Source organism: Odontesthes bonariensis, chromosome 18, assembly GCF_027942865.1.
Source record: "Odontesthes bonariensis isolate fOdoBon6 chromosome 18, fOdoBon6.hap1, whole genome shotgun sequence".
In the NCBI taxonomy this organism is placed as follows: domain Eukaryota; kingdom Metazoa; phylum Chordata; class Actinopteri; order Atheriniformes; family Atherinopsidae; genus Odontesthes; species Odontesthes bonariensis.
Genome location: NC_134523.1, coordinates 20,028,524 through 20,056,170, shown reverse-complemented (window position 1 = coordinate 20,056,170; position 27,647 = coordinate 20,028,524). Strand labels below are relative to the sequence as shown.

General features: G+C 38.2%; 1 protein-coding gene, 1 long non-coding RNA gene and 5 gene segments (V, D, J or C); 4 read left to right on the top strand and 3 right to left on the bottom strand.

Moving 5' to 3' along the window:
* The first annotated feature begins 1,519 nt into the window (after positions 1 to 1,519).
* On the top strand, positions 1,520 to 2,969 carry LOC142367663 (Ig kappa-b4 chain C region-like). The segment is given in 2 exon segments: positions 1,520 to 1,592; positions 2,485 to 2,969. A coding segment is annotated over 1 exon segment (255 nt).
* Positions 2,970 to 3,332: 363 nt separating this feature from the next.
* On the bottom strand, positions 3,333 to 6,565 carry LOC142367502 (uncharacterized). Its single transcript, XR_012767109.1, has 2 exons — positions 6,137 to 6,565; positions 3,333 to 5,748 (listed from the first exon to the last, which is right to left on the bottom strand). It is a non-coding gene; the product is annotated as an uncharacterized LOC142367502 (long non-coding RNA).
* A 606-nt stretch (positions 6,566 to 7,171) lies between these two features.
* Positions 7,172 to 8,426, bottom strand: LOC142367657 (immunoglobulin kappa variable 1-12-like). The segment is given in 2 exon segments: positions 7,172 to 8,107; positions 8,323 to 8,426. Coding segments are annotated over 2 exon segments (363 nt in total).
* A 2,940-nt stretch (positions 8,427 to 11,366) lies between these two features.
* LOC142367611 (Ig kappa-b4 chain C region-like) lies at positions 11,367 to 13,008 on the top strand. The segment is given in 2 exon segments: positions 11,367 to 11,531; positions 12,521 to 13,008. A coding segment is annotated over 1 exon segment (255 nt).
* A 4,720-nt stretch (positions 13,009 to 17,728) lies between these two features.
* Positions 17,729 to 19,369, top strand: LOC142367605 (Ig kappa-b4 chain C region-like). The segment is given in 2 exon segments: positions 17,729 to 17,892; positions 18,882 to 19,369. A coding segment is annotated over 1 exon segment (255 nt).
* A 2,219-nt stretch (positions 19,370 to 21,588) lies between these two features.
* Positions 21,589 to 26,255, bottom strand: LOC142368250 (uncharacterized). Its single transcript, XM_075450377.1, has 6 exons — positions 26,201 to 26,255; positions 25,682 to 26,006; positions 24,253 to 24,340; positions 24,005 to 24,088; positions 22,408 to 22,507; positions 21,589 to 22,310 (listed from the first exon to the last, which is right to left on the bottom strand). The coding sequence occupies exons 1-6, from the start codon at positions 26,253 to 26,255 to the stop codon at positions 21,976 to 21,978; spliced, it is 987 nt and encodes a 328-aa protein (XP_075306492.1). The 3' UTR covers positions 21,589 to 21,975.
* LOC142367420 (Ig kappa-b4 chain C region-like) lies at positions 22,905 to 24,526 on the top strand. The segment is given in 2 exon segments: positions 22,905 to 23,048; positions 24,039 to 24,526. A coding segment is annotated over 1 exon segment (255 nt).
* Positions 26,256 to 27,647: the final 1,392 nt, after the last annotated feature.

The following is a 27,647-nucleotide window of genomic DNA, read 5'->3' as shown; positions in this document are numbered from 1 at the left end:
GTAAAAGTGAAACACGATGCTTGTGTGTGTGCAGGTGTGTCTGTTCAGTGAACTGTATCAGTCTGCAGCAGCTTCCAGCTGCAGAAGTTACTTCAGTTCTGGCTGAATCTGACTCAAGGAGGTTTTTGTACGATGCTTTTTCACTGTGTGAACACGGGGTCACTGTGATAACTCTGACAGTAATAAACTCCTGCATCTTCAGCCTGAACTCCACTGATGGTCAGAGTGAAGTCAACTCCATTCCCTGCTCCACTTCCACTGAATCTGGAGGAGATTCCTGAATATCTGTCTGATGTCAAGTAGATCAGAGCTTTAGGAGCTTCTCCAGATTTCTGATGGTACCAGGCCAGGTAGTATTTTGAACCAGAGTACTGAGCTACTTGTGGACTGGCCTTACAGTCCATAGAGACAGTTTGACCGAGCTGCACTGATTTGGCTGCTGGCTGAGTCAAGACAACACTTTGTCCAACAGACCCTGAGGAGAGAGAAGAAACTCTGGACGTGAGACGGTGAGGTGAAACTCAGCTACACTCCAAATGATTCTCACATCACAGAAAAATGATTGTCCTCACCCTGAGTGAAGCAGAGGAGAGTCCAGATGAGGACGCAGGTCAAAGTCATGTTTCTGATGAGGAGGATTTCTGTGGCTTCTGGTGTCATGAAGGTCAGCTGTCAGTCATCCAGTGTTCAACTCTCAGGACTATAAACTCTCCCAGAGCACTGGAGCATGGTGCTGCTGATGCAAAGTGGCTCTCTATGGAAATGCTCTCACTGACTCCAACAGGGACTTGGATTCATCTGATGATGTATTTTATCAATGGATTAACTCAGTTTATCACAGTATTGATCTGAAATATGTGATATCTTTGGGGTTTCTCTATAGAATTTTTGCTTGTAAAAATGGGTATTCTGGAATCATCCGTTTCTTTTTTGTTGTTTTTGTTTTACTTTTACAGCGATCATTTTTAATAAAAGACATGTTTTTTAGGGGGGGGGGGTTAGGGGGAATAATTTATTTATTATATTTTCAAAAAATCTGATCTTCATATTACCCAGATGTGTTTAACAGTCCGAGTCTGTTTGTGTTGAGTTTGTTGTGTCCAAAGTCAGAGAGCCGTGTCTCTCTGCAGTCAGAGGTTTTTGTACGACGACTCAACCAGTTTGTATCACTGTGGTGGACTTTTGGTGGAGGAACCAGGCTGGATGTTGGAAGTAAGTTGAATATTTGATTAATTATAATGCAATAGATCTTAAGTCTTTTATTCTACCAACATGTAATTCTTTAGTAATATAAATTTTAACTGCTCTGGTATAATTCTGGATCAATAAGTGACAAATACACCTCATTTCTAAAACTGGAAGGACAAATAGAAATATCATCGGCACATTCCTGAATGTGAAAATTACTCAGACATTTAGATAAACAATATCTGAAGAGTTTTACATTCAGAATTGTCAGACAAAGTTGAGTTTGTTGTGTCCAAAGTCAGAGAGCCGTGTCTCTGTATAGTCAGAGGTTTTTGTACGACGACTCAACCAGTTTGTATCACTGTGGTACACGTTCGGTGGAGGAACCAGACTGGAACTTGGAAGTAAGTCTCTAAAAACTGCTACAAATCACAAATCTGAAGGTTTTATCTGTTTTTTTTTCATAATATTTGAAGCAAGAGTTACCTTTTTAATGGGAGGAGTGAAATCAATTTTAAATCCATATATTGCTCATGGTTCTCCTCTTAGATTACATCTCAGCAGAAAGTATTTTAATGAACCTTTCTTCACATGCTCCAGTTAATGTGTGAAACAACTTTAATGGGAACAAAACAATCAGTCGTGTAATATTTTGAATTCTTTGTTCTGTCGACACTTCTCTGAGTTGAGTCAAACTTATTCTGAACAGTGTGACTGAAGGACATGTTCAACAATCCTGCCAAATCTGTGAAGTCTGAAAATCATTCTAACTTATTAAAACTTAGTTTGAAAGTTTTTTTCATAATGTTTTGAAATCTATACATTTTGAATATAGTCCTTGTATATTTTCCAGCTAATATTTTCTTTTAACAGTGGAAATGATAAAAAGGTTGATTGTTTCTTGAATATGATAGCGAGGATGCTTGTAGCAGGATTTTGATGAATTAATAGCGAATGTTATAAAAACTAAATGAACTCAGTTTAGTCTCTTTTTTACAGTGATTATGAAATAATCAAGTTTCTGTTAAATCTATCAAACTGTTAAAGTTAGCTGCTTAAAGTTGGTACTTTGATATGTTTAAGTTCATGTAAGGACTCTGTGTGCTGATGTGCATGAGAGCTTTCTGAAAGGGAAGTGAAACAATGTGTGAATCAGTGACTGATGGAGAAGGAAACCGTCTAACTGAAACTCCTTAAAGGACGAAACTCAACTGTGAAACCATCAGTGTCCACGTGTCTCACATTCAGTTGAAATCTGTTTGGTCCCTGTTCTCAAAACCGATTGGTGTCTTCTAGGTGATGTCCGTCCCACCCTGACGGTGCTGCCCCCCTCCACAGAGGAGCTGCAGCAGCAGAAGAAGGCCACCCTCATGTGTCTGGCCAACAAGGGCTTCCCCTCAGGCTGGAGTCTGTCCTGGAAGGTGGACGGCAGCAGCAGCAGCAGCTGGGAGGAGAGCGGGAGCCCCGGGGTGCTGCAGAAGGACGGCCTCTACAGCTGGAGCAGCACCCTGAGGCTCCCTGCAGACCAGTGGGAGAAGGTGGGCTCTGTGACCTGTGAGGCCACCCAGGGCTCCCAGACTCCAGTCACAGAGACACTGAGGAGAGACCAGTGTTCCCAGTCCTGACCTGACTCACTGGGACTCAGATATTCTTTTCATTCTGTTATGTTATCAGTCTGCAGGCCTTTTTCTCTTTAACTTTTAAGATTATCAGACAGTCTTGTTTACTTTGCAATGTTTATCATTTAACTATATTCAGACAATAAAGATTTACTCATTAAATTTGACTCCTATACTTTCTTAATATCCGGGACTACGGCTTGGGGAAGCTTTACTGATTTTTGGGAAAGGAATTCGTACATGAAGGATTCTTTAAGACAATATTAGACTCATTTAATGTCAAGCTGAAATTATTAATTAAAGTCGTATCAAAGTTTAAAGGCCAAATGCACCGATAAATCTCTTCTTCATCCTGAACTCTGCAGATTAAAACTATTCTTTATTCAGAAAATGGAATGATATATGTAACCTTTCTCTTAGACTTCTTGGGTTCTATCTAATCAACTAAGTTCGACTAAGGAGACTGGCAGTAGCACTGAAGCATGAGAGCATTGATCTCCACCTCACATAACACACAACACAAAATATGGTATGAATGTTTATATTGAAACGTTCAGCTTTGTTTTTCTACACAAAATGTTCAGTTTTGCACACATCAAATGAAATGCAGTTCTTTAAAATAATGATAATTCACAAAATGAAATGAAATTAGCTGAAACAAGTGAATACTGGTATAGAAAATAATAAAGATAAAATAAAATAAAAATGTCTCTTTCCCCTTAACCCTCTACACCCCATAGCGGCCGTTGCCGGCCGTTCTTTATTCTCCCATAGCGGCCGCCGCCGGCCGGCAAGAAAATACACGTCTTACTACGGGAAAATGATGTTGCTGAACTGTAACTACACACTTCACTAGTTCACAACAGCTTAATGAACAGATTGTTGTATTAAAATATATATGTTTGTATTCAATTATTTCGAGATATTGTCATGTTTTTGAGGGATTTCTCTTGGCCGCAGTTGAGACTGATATGAGAGCGGAGGTTCTGCGTTTGGGCGCAGCTTCACTAGCCGGCTAATTGTGCTATCTACTGTAGTTATGTTTGATATTGGTTCGCAGTGTGCCAAGTATTACTTTGTAGCTACCAGCTTCGTTCATTATTACTCGATTACCTCAGCCACTCAATTCAAGAAAATCAAGATCAAGAAAATGACAGCTCCGAAAAGACCGCGGATGTTTACCTGGCAATTTGCACCGGTTCGCAATTGTCCAACTCGGATTTCAGTGACACTAACGTAAGTTGTAAATGTGATTTAGATAGATATACAACCTAAATTTGAGACGTAGTGGCCAACCTTGTCACCTACAGCCGTTTTGATTAGCCATGCTAACTCCAGCTGATTTATCGTTAGTTATTTGCGAGCTTGCCGGTCAGTGTCCTTCAACAGAGCATACACCAGACTACACCTGCACCAGACTACACCTAAACTAAGAGATAATAAAGCAAAGATGATGATGATCATTACCTTATCTGTTGGTTACCATTGAAAATCCCAAAATAGTAGTAATAGTTGAAGTAATTTCCAAATCCAAGTCCTTCCTTATTTAGCGATGTAATCCAGTGACAGCGCTAGCAAGAGCGCTGAAACGCTGAACTCCGGAGAGGAAATGTCAAACGAAGCTGTAGATTTTTTAAAAAAAAGTCTAACTCCTTGTTTGCTACTGGTAATCTAACTACCTGCCTGGTATAAGTAGCCTACACATGTTTCCCGGTTTATGTAAGGCGCCTATCAACAAACATTTCAAGTGATGTCGTGCCTGATTATAATGCGAGAATTTCAAACCGAACCTGCTGTCACCATCATTCGTCCACCAAGTGATAGCCCCAGCATTTAGGTTGCCAGAGTTAGACTATGATCAACTCGATCTTATAAATGTAATTGTGCAAACGTATTTGAAATACTTAATACATTTTGTGGAAAATTGTTTGTGGTAGTCTTGTCATGGTACTGTAGTGAAGTTCTGAAGTGGGCCCAAACTTTTTTTCTCTGAGGAAGGTTACCAAACAGCTGTCCCTATTTCTCTGCATTATAGCCTATCGTCTATAATAATAATAACAATAATAACTTAGTTTTATATAACGCTTTTCAAGATACCCAAGGTCGCTTTACATTACATGTAGGCATGTGTGTAAATGTGTGTGTGTGTGTATGGCAGGGGGTGAGGGGGGGAAATTACACTGAATTTCAATAAAAACAAATTTCATTACATTCACTTTACTCTCATTTTATTATTACTGAGGTCGTTCAGAATCACCTGAGATGTTGATATGTTATGCAAAATAATACTTAAATATGCCTACAGTACTATAACTATCCATTTCAAGTTAAAAAGAGGAGTGAATATTTGTTCAGTCTCAAAATATCCTTTTTGATACAGTTCAATGGTCGTCTATGAATACATGAATGAATAATTCCTAATGGATCACATATCATTTGAAAGAGCCATTTCCAATCTTTAAATAGAAAGAAACTTACAATGAACACTTGTCATTAGTTTTCAAGTTATTCTTGGTTATTTGAAATGTTTCTCAAATTGCCCATTTCTTTCGGAATTCTCAGGAATCTGGGGCATTGTTGTAAAATTCTGTTGGGGTCTAGAGGGTTAAATGGGTTGATTTGTCCTTTTTATTCCCCGTTTTCCACTGTTTGCTTCGGTCAACTGTCTTTCAGGATCCTCCAAGGAAAACAGTTCTTTAAGTTCCTTTGTCAGTTTGGGGTTTTTTTTTGGAAAAAAATGTAAAAAATAGAAACAAGTAAAAAAATACTGAGATCTCAGAAAAGAAAGTGCAAATAAAATGTGTGACTCCTCAGGACTGGGTCCTGTCCTACCACACCGATGCCCACACTGGTCCCGATGAACCATGAGTCTCCATGCGGCAACAGTAGTGGTGTGGATCACAGTTGAGCGGAGGAATTCGTCCCTCTAACAAAAACCAGCCTGCATAACATGCAGCGTAATTATTCATCAGCTTAAATGACCGTTTTACTTTATTTCCTAGTGCACATTAAACAATACAGCTCATTAAATGAAATATAAACAACTTAGCTAAAGGAATATGAAACACATGAAATGCTGCATCATTTTAGCATCTGAGCTATAGCGACGCGGTGGAGCCGTGCTCGGCCTCGTTAACAGGCCGCAGCTGAGCTAACAGCTGGTAAATTCCTACATGTTCATCACGATAACACGCAATAACAACATATCACAAAAAAACATTTTTCAGTACCATTAACATTTGACTATTCTGGCTGGCTTTCTTTCTTGTGTACTAAACCAGAATGATACTGCTAATTGAGCTAACGAGCTATCGGTGCAGCTAACTCACCAAAATAGTTCCGAATAATCTGGGAAAACACTCGTCCGAGTCGCTCCCAGGATCGGTTTCACTTCTAACAGGTAAGTTTCTCTCCACACTCAATCTCTAACGACAGTTTCCACAATATCAGCACTTTTGGCCGCCGAACAGGGACACTTTTCCTGTGGCTGCACGAGGCTTCTCCTGTTCTTTTTTCTCTTTCTCTCACCTTCTCACACACGAGGCCTGCAGGTGATGCGTTCAGGTAAGCTCATAAATTCTACTACTGGACGAGAAACAACTACATTGCAATGAAACTATGATTCATTTGAGGAAACTGGTATTTCTGAGTGTTGAAATTCTAACCAGGGTTACATATAGTTAGTATAAATATTTTTTCACTATATTCAAACAGACAACTCTGAGTCATTTTTGAGGAGCACATGACAAAACTCAAGAGTCTCAAAAAAAGCCCATAAAGTCAGACATCTCATTCGTGAAACAGAGTAATTACCATGAACATAAAACAAGGTCATTTTCATTAACAGAACATTTTCATGGCATTCTAGCAATTATTGACATTAAAATGCCCTGAAACTATGTGTCAGTGGCAGAAAATCCTCAGTAAACAGCTTGAAAGAGAATCCTTTTTTTTCTCTCATTATGGGGTGTCTGACTGTTAAACTGTGTAGACAAAGCACAGTCAGCCAGGACTTTATCAGGTATACTCTGTGGTAATTATTCAACAAAGTGAGAAAAAAATAATCTTTTTGGAGCCGACAGTGTTCGTCGATTGTTTGTTTTAACAAAAGAAAAAAAAACTGTGTTTATTTATGATTTCAAAGTATGAACTGTATAAGATCAAGGAACGTGTTCATTTAATTAGCTTTGATTCATAAGGAAAGTGCTGAAAAACACTTTATAAGACAACTTTCTATCTATAAGTTTTATTTTAGTCAATGATTTTGATCTGATTGAAGACAAAGAAAGTTTAAATCATAAATTGTTGTTAAAATTACATGTTATTCTTAAATCTTATTTAATGACTCAGGTCAGATAGACTGACTCAGGTCAGATAGTGGAGCCCAGAGTTCAAACTAGACACGGTGAAGCAGCTTTTAGCTGTTATGCTGCACACAACTGGAACAAACTACCAGCAGAACTGAAATCAGCCACAACTGTAAGCACTTTTAAATCCAGGTTAAAAACATTTCTCTTTCGGTGTGCTTATGGTTGAGTTTATATTTTTCTTTTTCCCCTCTTCTTTGATTGCTTTAATTTTTATTCTATTTTTTATTTTTTTTCCTCTTTAAATTGCTTGTTTTTATGCTGCTTTATGCTGTTCTTTTAAATGCCTTGTCTTTATGTAAAGCACATTGAGTTGCCTGTGTTATGAAATGCGCTATATAAATAAAGATGCCTTGCCTTGCCTTGCCTTGCCTAATGATTGTTTTATGTTCTGTGTCATTGATAATCAACAAAAAGGAAATCTTTGTAAAAATATCTTGTCTACAACAAAATTATTAATTCTAAATAATCTGTTTAGTTATAAAAGAATTAATAAATAAATAGATAACTCCTGATACATTGTGGCTTTATAATTTAGAGCAGCTTTGTGCGTGTTTAGTTTCAGTGCAGCTGTGGATCAGATCAGTTCCTCTCCAGCTGAGGGAGGTTTTTGTACGACGTTGTATCACTGTGTGAACGGTGTGCTGTCACCCTGCTGACAGTAATAAACTCCTGAATCTTCAGCCTGAACTCTGCTGATGGTCAGAGTGAAGTCACTCCCAGATCCACTTCCACTAAAACGATCTGAAACTCCAGACTGACGAGTTGTAGCAGCATAGATCAGGAGTTTAGGAGCTTCTCCAGGTTTCTGGAGGTACCAACTGAGCCAGCTACTAACACCTGTACTGGTTTTACATCTGATGGAGACAGTGTTTCCTGGAGCAACAGACTGAGATCCAGGAGTCTGAGTCAGGATGGTTTCTCCTGATGAACCTGGAAAATATGAGAAAGATGAGAATAGTTATCAAGACAAATTCAACTTGAGGAAAGATGATCAACATGCAAACAGAAGAGGATGATTTCTTTAACATGGAGAACAGATGGAAGAAGGTCAATGCTGCTTGTTCCAGTGTTTCTCCATCATAGCAGAACATCATTGTGGTGAACCTGGTTGTATCCTGAAGCAGAGTTTAAGAAGAGAGTCTCACCCTGAACAAGGAGCCCCAGGGTGCTCAGCAGCAGAGTCAGTGACATCATCATCATGGTGCTGCTGGTGTGTCAGTGTCTCTGAAAGGTCTGGACAGCCACTGATCAACACTGACCTCTTAACATCTGGGAGCAGAGAGGCAGGACACATATGCAAACACACAGAGTCAGTCAGCTGGAGCTGTGCTCTACATGTCAGGATGTTTCCTCCTCTCTGCTTGGACAGCTGACTGTTGCATCTAAAATAAGCATTTTCTTACACTTCCTCTTTGTTTTCTTTGTCACTTTGCTTCATCGTTACTTTTATTGTTACAGGATGCAAAATTCCACTGGTTGTCATCCATCCTTTCATCCATTAATCCAACAATATTAAACACTTAAGATTCAGTATGAATATCAAACGACAAAAGTACAGTTAAAAGAGTTACATTACATTACGGTCATTTTGCAGACGCTTTTATCCAAAGTGACTTACAATAAGTGCGTTCTACATCGTTGCTGTAGTTAGTCCATCATTATCAGAATCAATAAGAACTCATTCATGACTGAAAGTTATTCTGTTGTAGGCGTCTGATCATAAAATACATGCTTGTTTAATTTACAACACACAGCTTCACTGAAGTCTTTTATTCCGACATGATTCTTAAATTTCCAACACTAGTAAAACTAATATTTTTCTTACTTTAGCAATATAAAAAATGCTGTTTATGTGTTTTTTTATTCTGTAATAAAGTCTAATAACAAAAATCTAACTCATTAACTTTGATGTCTATTGAAAGCATCATTTTTGTACGATACAATTTCATTTTATCTAAATTAACAAAAAGTATATGCAGGGGCTGCATTCAAAATGAGAAGGTTGGACTCACTGCAGGAGACTTTCTGTGTGGAGTTTGTATGTTCTCCATGTGCATGCATGAGCTCTTTCTGGGTATTCCATCTTCCTTCAAAAACATTTGTCCAACATTTGCTTGCGTCTTTACCCTTTATACACTGAGATTCACCCAGAGTGATTTGGTGTTATGAGCTGGAGAGGGAGACATGTGCAAATACCTTCCAATCTATCTTTGAGAAACACTGTTTTTGAACAGTTCAATCATTTTCTCACACAGACATTGACAAACTGGAGATCCTCTCGTGTTTGTTCTTTACGAGCCTTTCATAGATGCTGCTTTTGTATCAAACCTTCTTTACAATCAACTGTTCACATGACCTGTTTGAATTGAAATTGATGTGCTTTTGTCCTAATTTCTAGCCTTAAATTGCCCCCTAATGTATGAGTGGTATTGCAGACATAAAATACAAAAATAGATTTGTCTTTAAAAAAATCTAATTAAATGAAGAGATAATACAGGGTTTCATACTGTCTTCAATGAAATCAGAGTCCAAATAAATGGAAGAATCGCTGCATTTTTTTTAAATTAGCATTATTAGCATGTTTCTTCTCTCAATGTTTTCTCATTTATGGTTATAAATGTAGAGAGTTTTTTATTCCCAGTAAGTATTTTCCTCAAAACTCAAAGGAGATATGTGGCTGGAATAAGACCTGATGTTTGTGTTTGCAGATGGAAAATCTGGTAAAAGGAAAAAGTTTTTTGTCATCTTTTTTTTTGTCTTTAAGAAAATTACAGTTTGTTTTGTTTCATATCCAGTCAGATTTTCATCACTTACATTCATTTTTTTTTCCCATATGCATTTTCAGGGTCACAGGGGCGGGTTGGAGAGGCAGGGTGCACCCTGAACAATCCGTTAAAGGCCCAAAGTTTATATTTATCGTGGAAAATTGTCTATTTTTTGAAAATATTCCTTTAAATGATAAATCAAAGAAATTGTGACGCTTAGTTATCAGAGAAATTGATACAGAATAAATGTCTTAGAATACCATATAGAATATAGTTTTTTTTGTGTTCCAGTTTTAGCTCACAGGTAAACAGACCTGATGTTTGTGTCTTCATATGGAGCTATGGCTTTAGGAAAGTTTATGATAATCACTTGTATATTAACTCATGCTTGTGTTCACAGTGTGTCTCGTCAGTGATCTGTGTCAGTGCTCCAGCTGCTTCCAGCTGCAGCAGTCACATCAGTTTCTGTTCAGTCTGACTGAGGGAGGTTTTTGTACGACTGTTTTTCACTGTGTGAACACACTCTGACTGTTGATTGTGTTTACACCCTGACAGTAATAAACTGCAGCATCTTCAGCCTGGACTCCACTGATGGTCAGAGTGAAGTCAGTCCCAGATCCACTGCCTGAAAAACGGCTTGGAATTCCTGACATGCGTTCATTGGTGTAGCGAATCAACAGTTTAGGAGTGTGTCCATCTTTTTGTTGGTACCAAGCTAAACAGTAAGCACTGCTACAACCCCAAAACTCATGACTGGTCTTACAACTGATGGTGACGGAGCCTCCCACAGCAGAGCTCACTGCTCCAGGCTGAGTCACTGTGACCTGACCTCTGGACTCTGAGGATACAGAAACAAAAACATAAAGCAGCTTCATGCTTTTGTCAGCTTCATTTCAGAGGGACAGATGTTCATAGAGGAGAGGAGTTTGATTCTCTGGACTTTACCTGTGAAGCAGCAGCAGAGGAGAGTCCAGATGAGGACGCAGATCAAAGTCATGTTTCTGATGAGGAGGATTTCTGTGGCTTCTGTTGTCATGAAGGTCAGCTGTCAGTCATCCAGTGTTCAACTCTCAGGACTATAAACTCTCCCAGAGCACTGGAGCATGGTGCTGCTGATGCAAAGTGGCTCTCTATGGAAATGCTCTCACTGACTCCAACAGGTACTTGGATTAATCTGATGATGTATTTTATTAATGGATTAACTCGGTTTATCACGGTATTGATCTGAAATATGTGATATCTTTGGTGTTTCTCTTTAGATTTGTTGCTTGTAAAAATGGATATTCTGGAATTGTCCGTTTCTTTTTTTGTTGTTGTTCTTTTACTTTACAGCGATCACTTTTAATTAAATACATGTTTTTTAAAAGGGGGAACATTAGGGGGATTAATTGATTTATTATATTTTCTATAAATCTGATCTTCATATTACCCAGATGTGTTTAACAGTCCGAGTCTGTTTGTGTTGAGTTTGTTGTGTCCAAAGTCAGAGAGCCGTGTCTCTTTGCAGTCAGAGGTTTTTGTACGACGACTCAACCAGTTTGTATCACTGTGGTTGACTTTTGGTGGAGGAACCAGGCTGGATGTTAACTGTAAGTACCTTTATCTTCTAAAAAAAAAATCTAAATTCAAGTTTTATTTGATTCAAATCAATAAAGAACCACTTTATGTGAATGTATTGGATGATAGTTCAAATTTTGTGTTTTTCTGGTGACTCTGACCTCACAGTGATTCAGAAAAACTCTAGTTAGAACAAGAATCTTTTAATTATGTATTTTTAAGTAATGGTATATTGAAATGTGTTTGCATCACCGCACCGAGTTTAAGCTGTTATTTTCAAAAAATCACAAATTTATGGCGGATTTGCTTTTTCATGATTTCGTTTGAAAGTTAGATTGTAATTCTTCACAGAAAAAAGTATTTCATAACGTAAAATGTATTTTATTGTTGTAAAAAATATATTTTTTGTATGTTTTGAATAATCATCTTAAATATGTTGTAAATATTGCATAATTTTTTGCTTTGTATTACTCACAGATAGGAAATTATAATTGCAGGTAACACTGTCTAACCATTTAATGTAGAATTAATGCAGCTAATTTAATCAGTTTCTTCATCAGTATGATTTGTCTTTTTAACTGGGGGAAATGTTTCCACAATTTCAAAAGTTTGTTCTACATTTTTTAAGGTGATGGTTCCCTAGTTTTGCCTTGTGTGAATGTTTATATCTAATGAGATTTGAACTGAAAAAGTGGAGGATGGATGAAGATCTTCTTACTCTTGATTTACTGCATCATTTTCAACTCTGATGTTTAAGTTTGGTCATAAAACTGAGGTGAGACTTTCCTGCTTAGAACACTTTATCTTTAGTACTGAAACCTTTCTGTTGCCATGGTTCATTAGTGATGCTCATATGTTGCCGTGGTTACTGAGCTCTGAGAGGGAAGTGAAAGCTGAAGTTTCATCCAGCTTGGGGAAGATTAATGAAACCAGCAGCTTCCTCTTCAACAGCAAACAGGGAGGAATAGTTTTGCTCGTTGTACAAACCTTCTTCATGTCGTCTCTTTGTCTCTTCTTCCAGTGGGTCGAGTCGTCCCCACCCTGACGGTGCTGTCCCCCTCCACAGAGGAGCTGCAGCAGCAGAAGAAGGCCACCCTCATGTGTCTGGCCAACAAGGGCTTCCCCTCAGGCTGGAGTCTGTCCTGGAAGGTGGACGGCAGCAGCAGCAGCAGCTGGGAGGAGAGCGGGAGCCCCGGGGTGCTGCAGAAGGACGGCCTCTACAGCTGGAGCAGCACCCTGAGGCTCCCTGCAGACCAGTGGGAGAAGGTGGGCTCTGTGACCTGTGAGGCCACCCAGGGCTCCCAGACTCCAGTCACAGAGACACTGAGGAGAGACCAGTGTTCCCAGTCCTGACCTGACTCACTGGGACTCAGATATTCTTTTCATTCTGTTATGTTATCAGTCTGCAGGCCTTTTTCTCTTTAACTTTTAAGATTATCAGACAGTCTTGTTTACTTTGCAATGTTTATCATTTAACTATATTCAGACAATAAAGATTTACTCATTAAATTTGACTCCTATATTTTCTTAATATCCGGGACTACGGCTTGGGGAAGCTTTACTGATTTTTGAGAAAGGAAGTCGTACATGAAGGATTCTTTAAGACAATATTAGACTCATTTAATGTCAAGCTGAAATTATTCATTAAAGTTGTATCACAGTTTAAAGGCCAAATGCACCGATAAATCTCTTCTTCAGCCTGAACTCTGCAGATTAAAACTATTCTTTTTTCAGAAAATGGAATGATATAGTTAGTAAAAATATTTTTTCACTATTTTCAAACAGACAACTCTGAGTCATTTTTTGAGGAGCACATGACAAAACTAAAGAGTCTCAAAAAAAGCCCATAAAGTCAGACATCTCATACGTGAAACAGAGTAATTACCATGAACATAAAACAAGGTCATTTTCATTAACAGAACATTTTCATGGCATTCTAGCAATTATTGACATTAAAATGCCCTGAAACTATGTGTCAGTGGCAGAAAATCCTCAGTAAACAGCTTGAAAGAGAATCCTTTTTTTCTCTCATTATGGGGTGTGTGACTGTTAAACTGTGTAGACAAAGCACAGTCAGCCAGGACTTTATCAGGTATAATCTGTGTACATTATTCAACAAAGTGAGAAAAAAATTATCTTTTTGGAACCGAAAGTGTTCATCACTTGTTTGTTTTAACAAAAAAATAAAAAAAACTGTTTATTTATGATTTCAAAGTGTAAACTTTATAAGATAAAGGAACGTGTTCACTTAAATAGCTTTGATTCATAAGGAAAGTGCTGAAAAACACTTCATAAGACAACTTTCTATCTATAAGTTTTATTTTAGTCATTGATTTTGATCTGATTGAAGAGAAAAAAAGTTTAAATCATAAATTGTTGTAAAAATTACATGTTATTCTTAAATCTTATTTTGATGATTGTTTGATGTTCTGTGTCATTGATCATCAACACAAAGGAAATCTTTTTTTTTTAAATATCTGGTCTACAACAAAATTATTAAATCTAAATAATCTGTTTAGTTATAAAAGAATGAATAAATATATATATAACTCCTGATACATTGTGGCTTTATAATTTAGAGCAGCTTTGTGCGTGTTTAGTTTCAGTGCAGCTGTTGATCAGTTCCTCTCCAGCTGAGGGAGGTTTTTGTACGACGTTGTATCACTGTGTGAACGGGAAGCTGCTACCCTGCTGACAGTAATAAACTCCTGGATCTTCAGCCTGAACTCTGCTGATGGTCAGAGTGAAGTCAGTCCCAGATCCACTTCCACTAAAACGATCTGAAACTCCAGACTGACGAGTTGAGGCTTTATAAATCAGGAGTTTAGGAGCTTCTCCAGGTTTCTGGAGGTACCAACTGAGCCATATACTAACACCTGTACTGGTTTTACATCTGATGGAGACAGTGTTTCCTGGAGCAACAGACTGAGATCCAGGAGTCTGAGTCAGGATGATTTCTCCTGATGAACCTGGAAAATATGAGAAAGATGAGAATAGTTATCAAGACAAATTCAACTTGAGGAAAGATGATCAACATCCAAACAGAAGAGGATGATTTCTTTAACATGGAGAACAGATGGAAGAAGGTCAATGCTGCTTGTTCCAGTGTTTCTCCATCATAGCAGAACATCATTGTGGTGAACCTGGTTGTATCCTGAAGCAGAGTTTAAGAAGAGAGTCTCACCCTGAACAAGGAGCCCCAGGGTGCTCAGCAGCAGAGTCAGTGACATCATCATCATGGTGCTGCTGGTGTGTCAGTGTCTCTGAAAGGTCTGGACAGCCACTGATCAACACTGACCTCTTAACATCTGGGAGCAGAGAGGCAGGACACATATGCAAACACACAGAGTCAGTCAGCTGGAGCTGTGCTCTACATGTCAGGATGTTTCCTCCTCTCTGCTTGGACAGCTGACTGTTGCATCTAAAATAAGCATTTTCTTACACTTCCTCTTTGTTTTCTTTGTCACTTTGCTTCATCGTTACTTTTATTGTTACAGGATGCAAAATTCCACTGGTTGTCATCCATCCTTTCATCCATTAATCCAACAATATTAAACACTTAAGATTCAGTATGAATATCAAACGACAAAAGTACAGTTAAAAGAGTTACATTACATTACGGTCATTTTGCAGACGCTTTTATCCAAAGTGACTTACAATAAGTGCGTTCTACATCGTTGCTGTAGTTAGTCCATCATTATCAGAATCAATAAGAACTCATTCATGACTGAAAGTTATTCTGTTGTAGGCGTCTGATCATAAAATACATGCTTGTTTAATTTACAACACACAGCTTCACTGAAGTCTTTTATTCCGACATGATTCTTAAATTTCCAACACTAGTAAAACTAATATTTTTCTTACTTTAGCAATATAAAAAATGCTGTTTATGTGTTTTTTTATTCTGTAATAAAGTCTAATAACAAAAATCTAACTCATTAACTTTGATGTCTATTGAAAGCATCATTTTTGTACGATACAATTTCATTTTATCTAAATTAACAAAAAGTATATGCAGGGGCTGCATTCAAAATGAGAAGGTTGGACTCACTGCAGGAGACTTTCTGTGTGGAGTTTGTATGTTCTCCATGTGCATGCATGAGCTCTTTCTGGGTATTCCATCTTCCTTCAAAAACATTTGTCCAACATTTGCTTGCGTCTTTACCCTTTATACACTGAGATTCACCCAGAGTGATTTGGTGTTATGAGCTGGAGAGGGAGACATGTGCAAATACCTTCCAATCTATCTTTGAGAAACACTGTTTTTGAACAGTTCAATCATTTTCTCACACAGACATTGACAAACTGGAGATCCTCTCGTGTTTGTTCTTTACGAGCCTTTCATAGATGCTGCTTTTGTATCAAACCTTCTTTACAATCAACTGTTCACATGACCTGTTTGAATTGAAATTGATGTGCTTTTGTCCTAATTTCTAGCCTTAAATTGCCCCCTAATGTATGAGTGGTATTGCAGACATAAAATACAAAAATAGATTTGTCTTTAAAAAAATCTAATTAAATGAAGAGATAATACAGGGTTTCATACTGTCTTCAATGAAATCCGAGTCCAAATAAATGGAAGAATCGCTGCATTTTTTTTAAATTAGCATTATTAGCATGTTTCTTCTCTCAATGTTTTCTCATTTATGGTTATAAATGTAGAGAGTTTTTTATTCCCAGTAAGTATTTTCCTCAAAACTCAAAGGAGATATGTGGCTGGAATAAGACCTGATGTTTGTGTTTGCAGATGGAAAATCTGGTAAAAGGAAAAAGTTTTTTGTCATCTTTTTTTTTGTCTTTAAGAAAATTACAGTTTGTTTTGTTTCATATCCAGTCAGATTTTCATCACTTACATTCATTTTTTTTTCCCATATGCATTTTCAGGGTCACAGGGGCGGGTTGGAGAGGCAGGGTGCACCCTGAACAATCCGTTAAAGGCCCAAAGTTTATATTTATCGTGGAAAATTGTCTATTTTTTGAAAATATTCCTTTAAATGATAAATCAAAGAAATTGTGACGCTTAGTTATCAGAGAAATTGATACAGAATAAATGTCTTAGAATACCATATAGAATATAGTTTTTTTTGTGTTCCAGTTTTAGCTCACAGGTAAACAGACCTGATGTTTGTGTCTTCATATGGAGCTATGGCTTTAGGAAAGTTTATGATAATCACTTGTATATTAACTCATGCTTGTGTTCACAGTGTGTCTCGTCAGTGATCTGTGTCAGTGCTCCAGCTGCTTCCAGCTGCAGCAGTCACATCAGTTTCTGTTCAGTCTGACTGAGGGAGGTTTTTGTACGACTGTTTTTCACTGTGTGAACACACTCTGACTGTTGATTGTGTTTACACCCTGACAGTAATAAACTGCAGCATCTTCAGCCTGGACTCCACTGATGGTCAGAGTGAAGTCAGTCCCAGATCCACTGCCTGAAAAACGGCTTGGAATTCCTGACATGCGTTCATTGGTGTAGCGAATCAACAGTTTAGGAGTGTGTCCATCTTTTTGTTGGTACCAAGCTAAACAGTAAGCACTGCTACAACCCCAAAACTCATGACTGGTCTTACAACTGATGGTGACGGAGCCTCCCACAGCAGAGCTCACTGCTCCAGGCTGAGTCACTGTGACCTGACCTCTGGACTCTGAGGATACAGAAACAAAAACATAAAGCAGCTTCATGCTTTTGTCAGCTTCATTTCAGAGGGACAGATGTTCATAGAGGAGAGGAGTTTGATTCTCTGGACTTTACCTGTGAAGCAGCAGCAGAGGAGAGTCCAGATGAGGACGCAGATCAAAGTCATGTTTCTGATGAGGAGGATTTCTGTGGCTTCTGTTGTCATGAAGGTCAGCTGTCAGTCATCCAGTGTTCAACTCTCAGGACTATAAACTCTCCCAGAGCACTGGAGCATGGTGCTGCTGATGCAAAGTGGCTCTCTATGGAAATGCTCTCACTGACTCCAACAGGTACTTGGATTAATCTGATGATGTATTTTATTAATGGATTAACTCGGTTTATCACGGTATTGATCTGAAATATGTGATATCTTTGGTGTTTCTCTTTAGATTTGTTGCTTGTAAAAATGGATATTCTGGAATTGTCCGTTTCTTTTTTTGTTGTTGTTCTTTTACTTTACAGCGATCACTTTTAATTAAATACATGTTTTTTAAAAGGGGGAACATTAGGGGGATTAATTGATTTATTATATTTTCTATAAATCTGATCTTCATATTACCCAGATGTGTTTAACAGTCCGAGTCTGTTTGTGTTGAGTTTGTTGTGTCCAAAGTCAGAGAGCCGTGTCTCTTTGCAGTCAGAGGTTTTTGTACGACGACTCAACCAGTTTGTATCACTGTGGTTGACTTTTGGTGGAGGAACCAGGCTGGATGTTAACTGTAAGTACCTTTATCTTCTAAAAAAAAAATCTAAATTCAAGTTTTATTTGATTCAAATCAATAAAGAACCACTTTATGTGAATGTATTGGATGATAGTTCAAATTTTGTGTTTTTCTGGTGACTCTGACCTCACAGTGATTCAGAAAAACTCTAGTTAGAACAAGAATCTTTTAATTATGTATTTTTAAGTAATGGTATATTGAAATGTGTTTGCATCACCGCACCGAGTTTAAGCTGTTATTTTCAAAAAATCACAAATTTATGGCGGATTTGCTTTTTCATGATTTCGTTTGAAAGTTAGATTGTAATTCTTCACAGAAAAAAGTATTTCATAACGTAAAATGTATTTTATTGTTGTAAAAAATATATTTTTTGTATGTTTTGAATAATCATCTTAAATATGTTGTAAATATTGCATAATTTTTTGCTTTGTATTACTCACAGATAGGAAATTATAATTGCAGGTAACACTGTCTAACCATTTAATGTAGAATTAATGCAGCTAATTTAATCAGTTTCTTCATCAGTATGATTTGTCTTTTTAACTGGGGGAAATGTTTCCACAATTTCAAAAGTTTGTTCTACATTTTTTAAGGTGATGGTTCCCTAGTTTTGCCTTGTGTGAATGTTTATATCTAATGAGATTTGAACTGAAAAAGTGGAGGATGGATGAAGATCTTCTTACTCTTGATTTACTGCATCATTTTCAACTCTGATGTTTAAGTTTGGTCATAAAACTGAGGTGAGACTTTCCTGCTTAGAACACTTTATCTTTAGTACTGAAACCTTTCTGTTGCCATGGTTCATTAGTGATGCTCATATGTTGCCGTGGTTACTGAGCTCTGAGAGGGAAGTGAAAGCTGAAGTTTCATCCAGCTTGGGGAAGATTAATGAAACCAGCAGCTTCCTCTTCAACAGCAAACAGGGAGGAATAGTTTTGCTCGTTGTACAAACCTTCTTCATGTCGTCTCTTTGTCTCTTCTTCCAGTGGGTCGAGTCGTCCCCACCCTGACGGTGCTGTCCCCCTCCACAGAGGAGCTGCAGCAGCAGAAGAAGGCCACCCTCATGTGTCTGGCCAACAAGGGCTTCCCCTCAGGCTGGAGTCTGTCCTGGAAGGTGGACGGCAGCAGCAGCAGCAGCTGGGAGGAGAGCGGGAGCCCCGGGGTGCTGCAGAAGGACGGCCTCTACAGCTGGAGCAGCACCCTGAGGCTCCCTGCAGACCAGTGGGAGAAGGTGGGCTCTGTGACCTGTGAGGCCACCCAGGGCTCCCAGACTCCAGTCACAGAGACACTGAGGAGAGACCAGTGTTCCCAGTCCTGACCTGACTCACTGGGACTCAGATATTCTTTTCATTCTGTTATGTTATCAGTCTGCAGGCCTTTTTCTCTTTAACTTTTAAGATTATCAGACAGTCTTGTTTACTTTGCAATGTTTATCATTTAACTATATTCAGACAATAAAGATTTACTCATTAAATTTGACTCCTATATTTTCTTAATATCCGGGACTACGGCTTGGGGAAGCTTTACTGATTTTTGAGAAAGGAAGTCGTACATGAAGGATTCTTTAAGACAATATTAGACTCATTTAATGTCAAGCTGAAATTATTCATTAAAGTTGTATCACAGTTTAAAGGCCAAATGCACCGATAAATCTCTTCTTCAGCCTGAACTCTGCAGATTAAAACTATTCTTTTTTCAGAAAATGGAATGATATAGTTAGTAAAAATATTTTTTCACTATTTTCAAACAGACAACTCTGAGTCATTTTTTGAGGAGCACATGACAAAACTAAAGAGTCTCAAAAAAAGCCCATAAAGTCAGACATCTCATACGTGAAACAGAGTAATTACCATGAACATAAAACAAGGTCATTTTCATTAACAGAACATTTTCATGGCATTCTAGCAATTATTGACATTAAAATGCCCTGAAACTATGTGTCAGTGGCAGAAAATCCTCAGTAAACAGCTTGAAAGAGAATCCTTTTTTTCTCTCATTATGGGGTGTGTGACTGTTAAACTGTGTAGACAAAGCACAGTCAGCCAGGACTTTATCAGGTATAATCTGTGTACATTATTCAACAAAGTGAGAAAAAAATTATCTTTTTGGAACCGAAAGTGTTCATCACTTGTTTGTTTTAACAAAAAAATAAAAAAAACTGTTTATTTATGATTTCAAAGTGTAAACTTTATAAGATAAAGGAACGTGTTCACTTAAATAGCTTTGATTCATAAGGAAAGTGCTGAAAAACCCTTCATAAGACAACTTTCTATCTATAAGTTTTATTTTAGTCATTGATTTTGATCTGATTGAAGAGAAAAAAAGTTTAAATCATAAATTGTTGTAAAAATTACATGTTATTCTTAAATCTTATTTTGATGATTGTTTGATGTTCTGTGTCATTGATCATCAACACAAAGGAAATCTTTTTTTTTTAAATATCTGGTCTACAACAAAATTATTAAATCTAAATAATCTGTTTAGTTATAAAAGAATGAATAAATATATATATAACTCCTGATACATTGTGGCTTTATAATTTAGAGCAGCTTTGTGCGTGTTTAGTTTCAGTGCAGCTGTTGATCAGTTCCTCTCCAGCTGAGGGAGGTTTTTGTACGACGTTGTATCACTGTGTGAACGGGAAGCTGCTACCCTGCTGACAGTAATAAACTCCTGGATCTTCAGCCTGAACTCTGCTGATGGTCAGAGTGAAGTCAGTCCCAGATCCACTTCCACTAAAACGATCTGAAACTCCAGACTGACGAGTTGAGGCTTTATAAATCAGGAGTTTAGGAGCTTCTCCAGGTTTCTGGAGGTACCAACTGAGCCATATACTAACACCTGTACTGGTTTTACATCTGATGGAGACAGTGTTTCCTGGAGCAACAGACTGAGATCCAGGAGTCTGAGTCAGGATGATTTCTCCTGATGAACCTGGAAAATATGAGAAAGATGAGAATAGTTATCAAGACAAATTCAACTTGAGGAAAGATGATCAACATCCAAACAGAAGAGGATGATTTCTTTAACATGGAGAACAGATGGAAGAAGGTCAATGCTGCTTGTTCCAGTGTTTCTCCATCATAGCAGAACATCATTGTGGTGAACCTGGTTGTATCCTGAAGCAGAGTTTAAGAAGAGAGTCTCACCCTGAACAAGGAGCCCCAGGGTGCTCAGCAGCAGAGTCAGTGACATCATCATCATGGTGCTGCTGGTGTGTCAGTGTCTCTGAAAGGTCTGGACAGCCACTGATCAACACTGACCTCTTAACATCTGGGAGCAGAGAGGCAGGACACATATGCAAACACACAGAATCAGTCAGCTGGAGCTGTGCTCTACATGTCAGGATGTTTCCTCCTCTCTGCTTGGACAGCTGACTGTTACATCATCTTCATGTAGATTCTCAGCTTGACATCTAATTGTGCAGAGGATGATATCATAAATGATCATCCTGGTTGAATTGATCTCAGCATAACACTTACGTTAAACTCTTAAAAAGAACCTTTTCCTTTAGTGTCCAGGTAGAAGGAAAGAAAACTTTATTTTCTTCTCACATCAGGTCAATTAGATCAAATAACCTCTAAATAAGAATTTATTCTTTAGTTTTGTTAAAAAAAAGGACAGAAAGAACAAACAACAGCTTCATCATTCATGGTATTTCTTCTGTATTTGTTGATGTCAGGCTGACAGTAATATCTTGGTTTAATTCATCCTTTTAGATTGTTGCTATAAACTTCATGCCACAGGAATCTTGGCCCTAATGTGTCACACCTGAAACTACAAATACAAAATAAAACAAATCTTGTCGTATAAATGCAGCTTTTGTTCAGAGTAAGAAGTTTGTTTAAAGTTTAAAGACGCCACATTTGGTCTGAAGGTGGAACTGTTGTTATGGGAAGATTATGCCAATTATTGAATGAATTCTTGTGTTTTGATGTTTGTAAAAGTGAAACACGATGCTTGTGTGTGTGCAGGTGTGTCTGTTCAGTGAACTGTATCAGTCTGCAGCAGCTTCCAGCTGCAGAAGTTACTTCAGTTCTGGCTGAATCTGACTCAAGGAGGTTTTTGTACGATGCTTTTTCACTGTGTGAACACATAGCCACTGTGATAACTCTGACAGTAATAAACTCCTGCATCTTCAGCCTGAACTCCGCTGATGGTCAGAGTGAAGTCAACTCCATTCCCTGCTCCACTTCCACTGAATCTGGAGGAGATTCCTGAATATCTGTCTGATGTGTAGTAGATCAGAAATTTGGGAGCTTCTCCAGATTTCTGATGGTACCAGGCCAGGTAGTATTGTGAACCAGTGCGGTGAGCTACTTGTGTACTGGCCTTACAGTCCATAGAGACAGTTTGACCGAGCTGCACTGATTTGGCTGCTGGCTGAGTCAAGACAACACTTTGTCCAACAGACCCTGAGGAGAGAGAAGAAACTCTGGACGTGAGATGGTGAGGTGAAACTCAGCTACACTCCAAATGATTCTCACATCACAGAAAAATGATTGTCCTCACCCTGAGTGAAGCAGAGGAGAGTCCAGATGAGGACGCAGGTCAAAGTCATGTTTCTGATGAGGAGGATTTCTGTGGCTTCTGGTGTCATGAAGGTCAGCTGTCAGTCATCCAGTGTTCAACTCTCAGGACTATAAACTCTCCCAGAGCACTGGAGCATGGTGCTGCTGATGCAAAGTGGCTCTCTATGGAAATGCTCTGACTGACTCCAACAGGTACTTGGATTAATCTGATGATGTATTTTATTAATGGATTAACTTAGTTTATCACAGTATTGATCTGAAATATGTGATATCTTTGGTGTTTCTCTTTAGATTTGTTGCTTGTAAAAATGGATATTCTGGAATTGTCCGTTTCTTTTTTTGTTGTTGTTCTTTTACTTTACAGCGATCACTTTTAATTAAATACATGTTTTTCAAAAGGGGGAACATTAGGGGGATTAATTGATTTATTATATTTTCTATAAATCTGATCCTCATATTACCCAGCTGTGTTTAACAGTCCGAGTCTGTTTGTGTTGAGTTTGTTGTGTCCAAAGTCAGAGAGCCGTGTCTCTTTGCAGTCAGAGGTTTTTGTACGACGACTCAACCAGTTTGTATCACTGTGGTTGACTTTTGGTGGAGGAACCAGGCTGGATGTTAACTGTAAGTACCTTTATCTTCGAAAAAAAAAATCTAAATTCAAGTTTTATTTGATTCAAATCAATAAAGAACCACTTTATGTGAATGTATTGGATGATAGTTCAAATTTTGTGTTTTTCTGGTGACTCTGACCTCACAGTGATACAGAAAAACTCTAGTTAGAACAAGAATCTTTTAATTATGTATTTTTAAGTAATGGTAAATTGAAATGTGTTTGCATCACCGCACCGAGTTTAAGCTGTTATTTTAAAAAAAATCACAAATTTATGGCGGATTTGCTTTTTCATGATTTCATTTGAAAGTTAGATTGTAATTCTTCACAGAAAAAAGTATTTCTTAACGTAAAATGTATTTTATTGTTGTAAAAAATATATTTTTTGTATGTTTTGAATAATCATCTTAAATATGTTTTAAATAATGCATAATTTTTTGCTTTGTATTACTCACAGATAGGAAATTATAATTGCAGGTAACACTGTCTAACCATTTAATGTAGAATTAATGCAGCTAATTTAATCAGTTTCTTCATCAGTATGATTTGTCTTTTTAACTGGGGGAAATGTTTCCACAATTTCAAAAGTTTGTTCTACATTTTTTAAGGTGATGGTTCCCTAGTTTTGCCTTGTGTGAATGTTTATATCTAATGAGATTTGAACTGAAAAAGTGGAGGATCGATGAAGATCTTCTTACTCTTGATTTACTGCATCATTTTCAACTTTGATGTTTAAGTTTGGTCATAAAACTGAGGTGAGACTTTCCTGCTTAGAACACTTTATCTTTAGTACTGAAACCTTTCTGTTGCCATGGTTCATTAGTGATGCTCATATGTTGCCGTGGTTACTGAGCTCTGAGAGGGAAGTGAAAGCTGAAGTTTCATCCAGCTTGGGGAAGATTAATGAAACCAGCAGCTTCCTCTTCAACAGCAAACAGGGAGGAATAGTTTTGCTTGTTGTACAAACCTTCTTCATGTCGTCTCTTTGTCTCTTCTTCCAGTGGGTCGAGTCGTCCCCACCCTGACGGTGCTGTCCCCCTCCACAGAGGAGCTGCAGCAGCAGAAGAAGGCCACCCTCATGTGTCTGGCCAACAAGGGCTTCCCCTCAGGCTGGAGTCTGTCCTGGAAGGTGGACGGCAGCAGCAGCAGCAGCTGGGAGGAGAGCGGGAGCCCCGGGGTGCTGCAGAAGGACGGCCTCTACAGCTGGAGCAGCACCCTGAGGCTCCCTGCAGACCAGTGGGAGAAGGTGGGCTCTGTGACCTGTGAGGCCACCCAGGGCTCCCAGACTCCAGTCACAGAGACACTGAGGAGAGACCAGTGTTCCCAGTCCTGACCTGACTCACTGGGACTCAGATATTCTTTTCATTCTGTTATGCTATCAGTCTGCAGGCCTTTTTCTCTTTAACTTTTAAGATTATCAGACAGTCTTTTTTACTTTGCAATGTTTATCATTTAACTATATTCAGACAATAAAGATTTACTCATTAAATTTGACTCCTATACTTTCTTAATATCCGGGACTACGGCTTGGGGAAGCTTTACTGATTTTTGGGAAAGGAATTCGTACATGAAGGATTCTTTAAGACAATATTACACTCATTTAATGTCAAGCTGAAATTATTCATTAAAGTCGTATCACAGTTTAAAGGCCAAATGCACCGATATATCTCTTCTTCAGCCTGAACTCTGCAGATTAAAACTATTCTTTTTTCAGAAAATGGAATGATATAGTTAGTAAAGATATTTTTTCACTATTTTCAAACAGACAACTCTGAGTCATTTTTTGAGGAGCACATGACAAAACTCAAAAGTCTCAAAAAAAGCCCATAAAGTCAGACATTTCATTCGTGAAACAGAGTAATTACCATGAACATGAAACAAGGTCATTTTAATTAACAGAACATTTTCATGGCATTCTAGCAATTATTGACATTAAAACGCCCTGAAACTATGTGTCAGTGGCAGAAAATCCTCAGTAAACAGCTTGAAAGAGAATCCTTTTTTTCTCTCATTATGGGGTGTTTGACTGTTAAACTGTGTAGACAAAGCACAGTCAGCCAGGACTTTATCAGGTATAATCTGTGTACATTTTCAACAAAGTGAGAAAAAAATTATCTTTTTGGAACCAACAGTGTTCGTCGCTTGTTTGTTTTAACAAAAAGAAAAAAAAACTGTTTATTTATGATTTCAAAGTATGAACTTTATAAGATCAAGGAACATGTTCACTTAATTAGCTTTGATTCATAAGGAAAGTGCTGAAAAACACTTTATAAGACAACTTTCTATTCATAAGTTTTATTTTAGTCAATGATTTTGATCTGATTGAAGACAAAGAAAGTTTAAATCATAAATTGTTGTTAAAATTTCATGTTATTCTTAAATCTTATTTTGATGATTGTTTGATGTTCTGTGTCATTGATCATCAACACAAAGAAATCTTTATAAAAATATCATGTCTACAACAAAATTATTAACTTTAAATAATCTGTTTACTTATAAAAGAATTAATAAATAAATAGATAACTCCTGATACATTGTGGCTTTATAATTTAGAGCAGCTTTGTGCGTGTTTAGTTTCAGTGCAGCTGTGGATCAGATCAGTTCCTCTCCAGCTGAGGGAGGTTTTTGTACGACGTTGTATCACTGTGTGAACGGGAAGCTGCTACCCTGCTGACAGTAATAAACTCCTGAATCTTCAGCCTGAACTCTGCTGATGGTCAGAGTGAAGTCAGTCCCAGATCCACTTCCACTAAAACGATCTGAAACTCCAGACTGACGAGTTGAGGCTTTATAAATCAGGAGTTTAGGAGCTTCTCCAGGTTTCTGGAGGTACCAGTGGAGCCAGCTACTAACACCTGTACTGGTTTTACATCTGATGGAGACAGTGTTTCCTGGAACAACAGACTGAGATCCAGGAGTCTGAGTCAGGATGATTTCTCCTGATGAACCTGGAAAATATGAGAAAGATGAGAATAGTTATCAAGACAAATTCAACTTGAGGAAAGATGATCAACATCCAAACAGAAGAGGATGATTTCTTTAACATGGAGAACAGATGGAAGAAGGTCAATGCTGCTTGTTCCAGTGTTTCTCCATCATAGCAGAACATCATTGTGGTGAACCTGGTTGTATCCTGAAGCAGAGTTTAAGAAGAGAGTCTCACCCTGAACAAGGAGCCCCAGGGTGCTCAGCAGCAGAGTCAGTGACATCATCATCATGGTGCTGCTGGTGTGTCAGTGTCTCTGAAAGGTCTGGACAGCCACTGATCAACACTGACCTCTTAACATCTGGGAGCAGAGAGGCAGGACACATATGCAAACACACAGAGTCAGTCAGCTGGAGCTGTGCTCTACATGTCAGGATGTTTCCTCCTCTCTGCTTGGACAGCTGACTGTTACATCATCTTCATGTAGATTCTCAGCTTGACATCTAATTGTGCAGAGGATGACATCATAAATTATCATCCTGGTTGAATTGATCTCAGCATAACACTACGTTAAACTCTTAAAAGAACCTGTTCCTTAAGTGTCCAGGTAGAAGGAAAGAAAACTTTATTTTCTTCGCACATCGGGTCAATTGGACAAAATTACCTATGAAAAAAATCTATGATTTTATTCTTAACCACATAGCTTCAGTTTCATCCAAAAAAAGCAAAGAAAGAACAAACAACAGCTTCATCATTCATGGTGTTTCTTCTGTATTTGTTGATGTCAGACTGACAGTAATATCTTGGTTTAATTCATCCTTTTAGATTGTTGCTATAAACTTCATGCCACAGGAATCTTGGCCCTAATGTGTCACACCTGAAACTACAAATACAAAATAAACCAAATCTTGTCGTATAAATGCAGCTTTTGTTCAGAGTAAGAAGTTTGTTTAAAGTTTAAAGACGCCACATTTGGTCTGAAGGTGGAACTGTTGTTATGGGAAGATTATGCCAATTATTGAATGAATTCTTGTGTTTTGATGTTTGTAAAAGTGAAACACGATGCTTGTGTGTGTGCAGGTGTGTCTGTTTAGTGAACTGTATCAGTCTGCAGCAGCTTCCAGCTGCAGAAGTTACTTCAGTTCTGGCTGAATCTGACTGAAGGAAGTTTTTGTACGATGCTTTTTCACTGTGTGAACACGTCACCACTGTGATAACTCTGACAGTAATAAACTCCTGCATCTTCAGTCTGAACTCCGCTGATGGTCAGAGTGAAGTCAACTCCATTCCCTGCTCCACTTCCACTGAATCTGGAGGAGATTCCTGAATATCTGTCTGATGTGTAATAGATCAGAGCTTCAGGAGCTTCTCCAGATTTCTGATGGTACCAGGCCAGGAAGTATTGTGAACCAGAGTACTGAACTACTTGTGTACTGGCCTTACAGTCCATAGAGACAGTTTGACCGAGCTGCACTGATTTGGCTGCTGGCTGAGTCAAGACAACACTTTGTCCAACAGACCCTGAGGAGAGAGAAGAAACTCTGGACGTGAGACGGTGAGGTGAAACTCAGCTACACTCCAAATGATTCTCACATCACAGAAAAATGATTGTCCTCACCCTGAGTGAAGCAGAGGAGAGTCCAGATGAGGACGCAGGTCAAAGTCATGTTTCTGATGAGGAGGA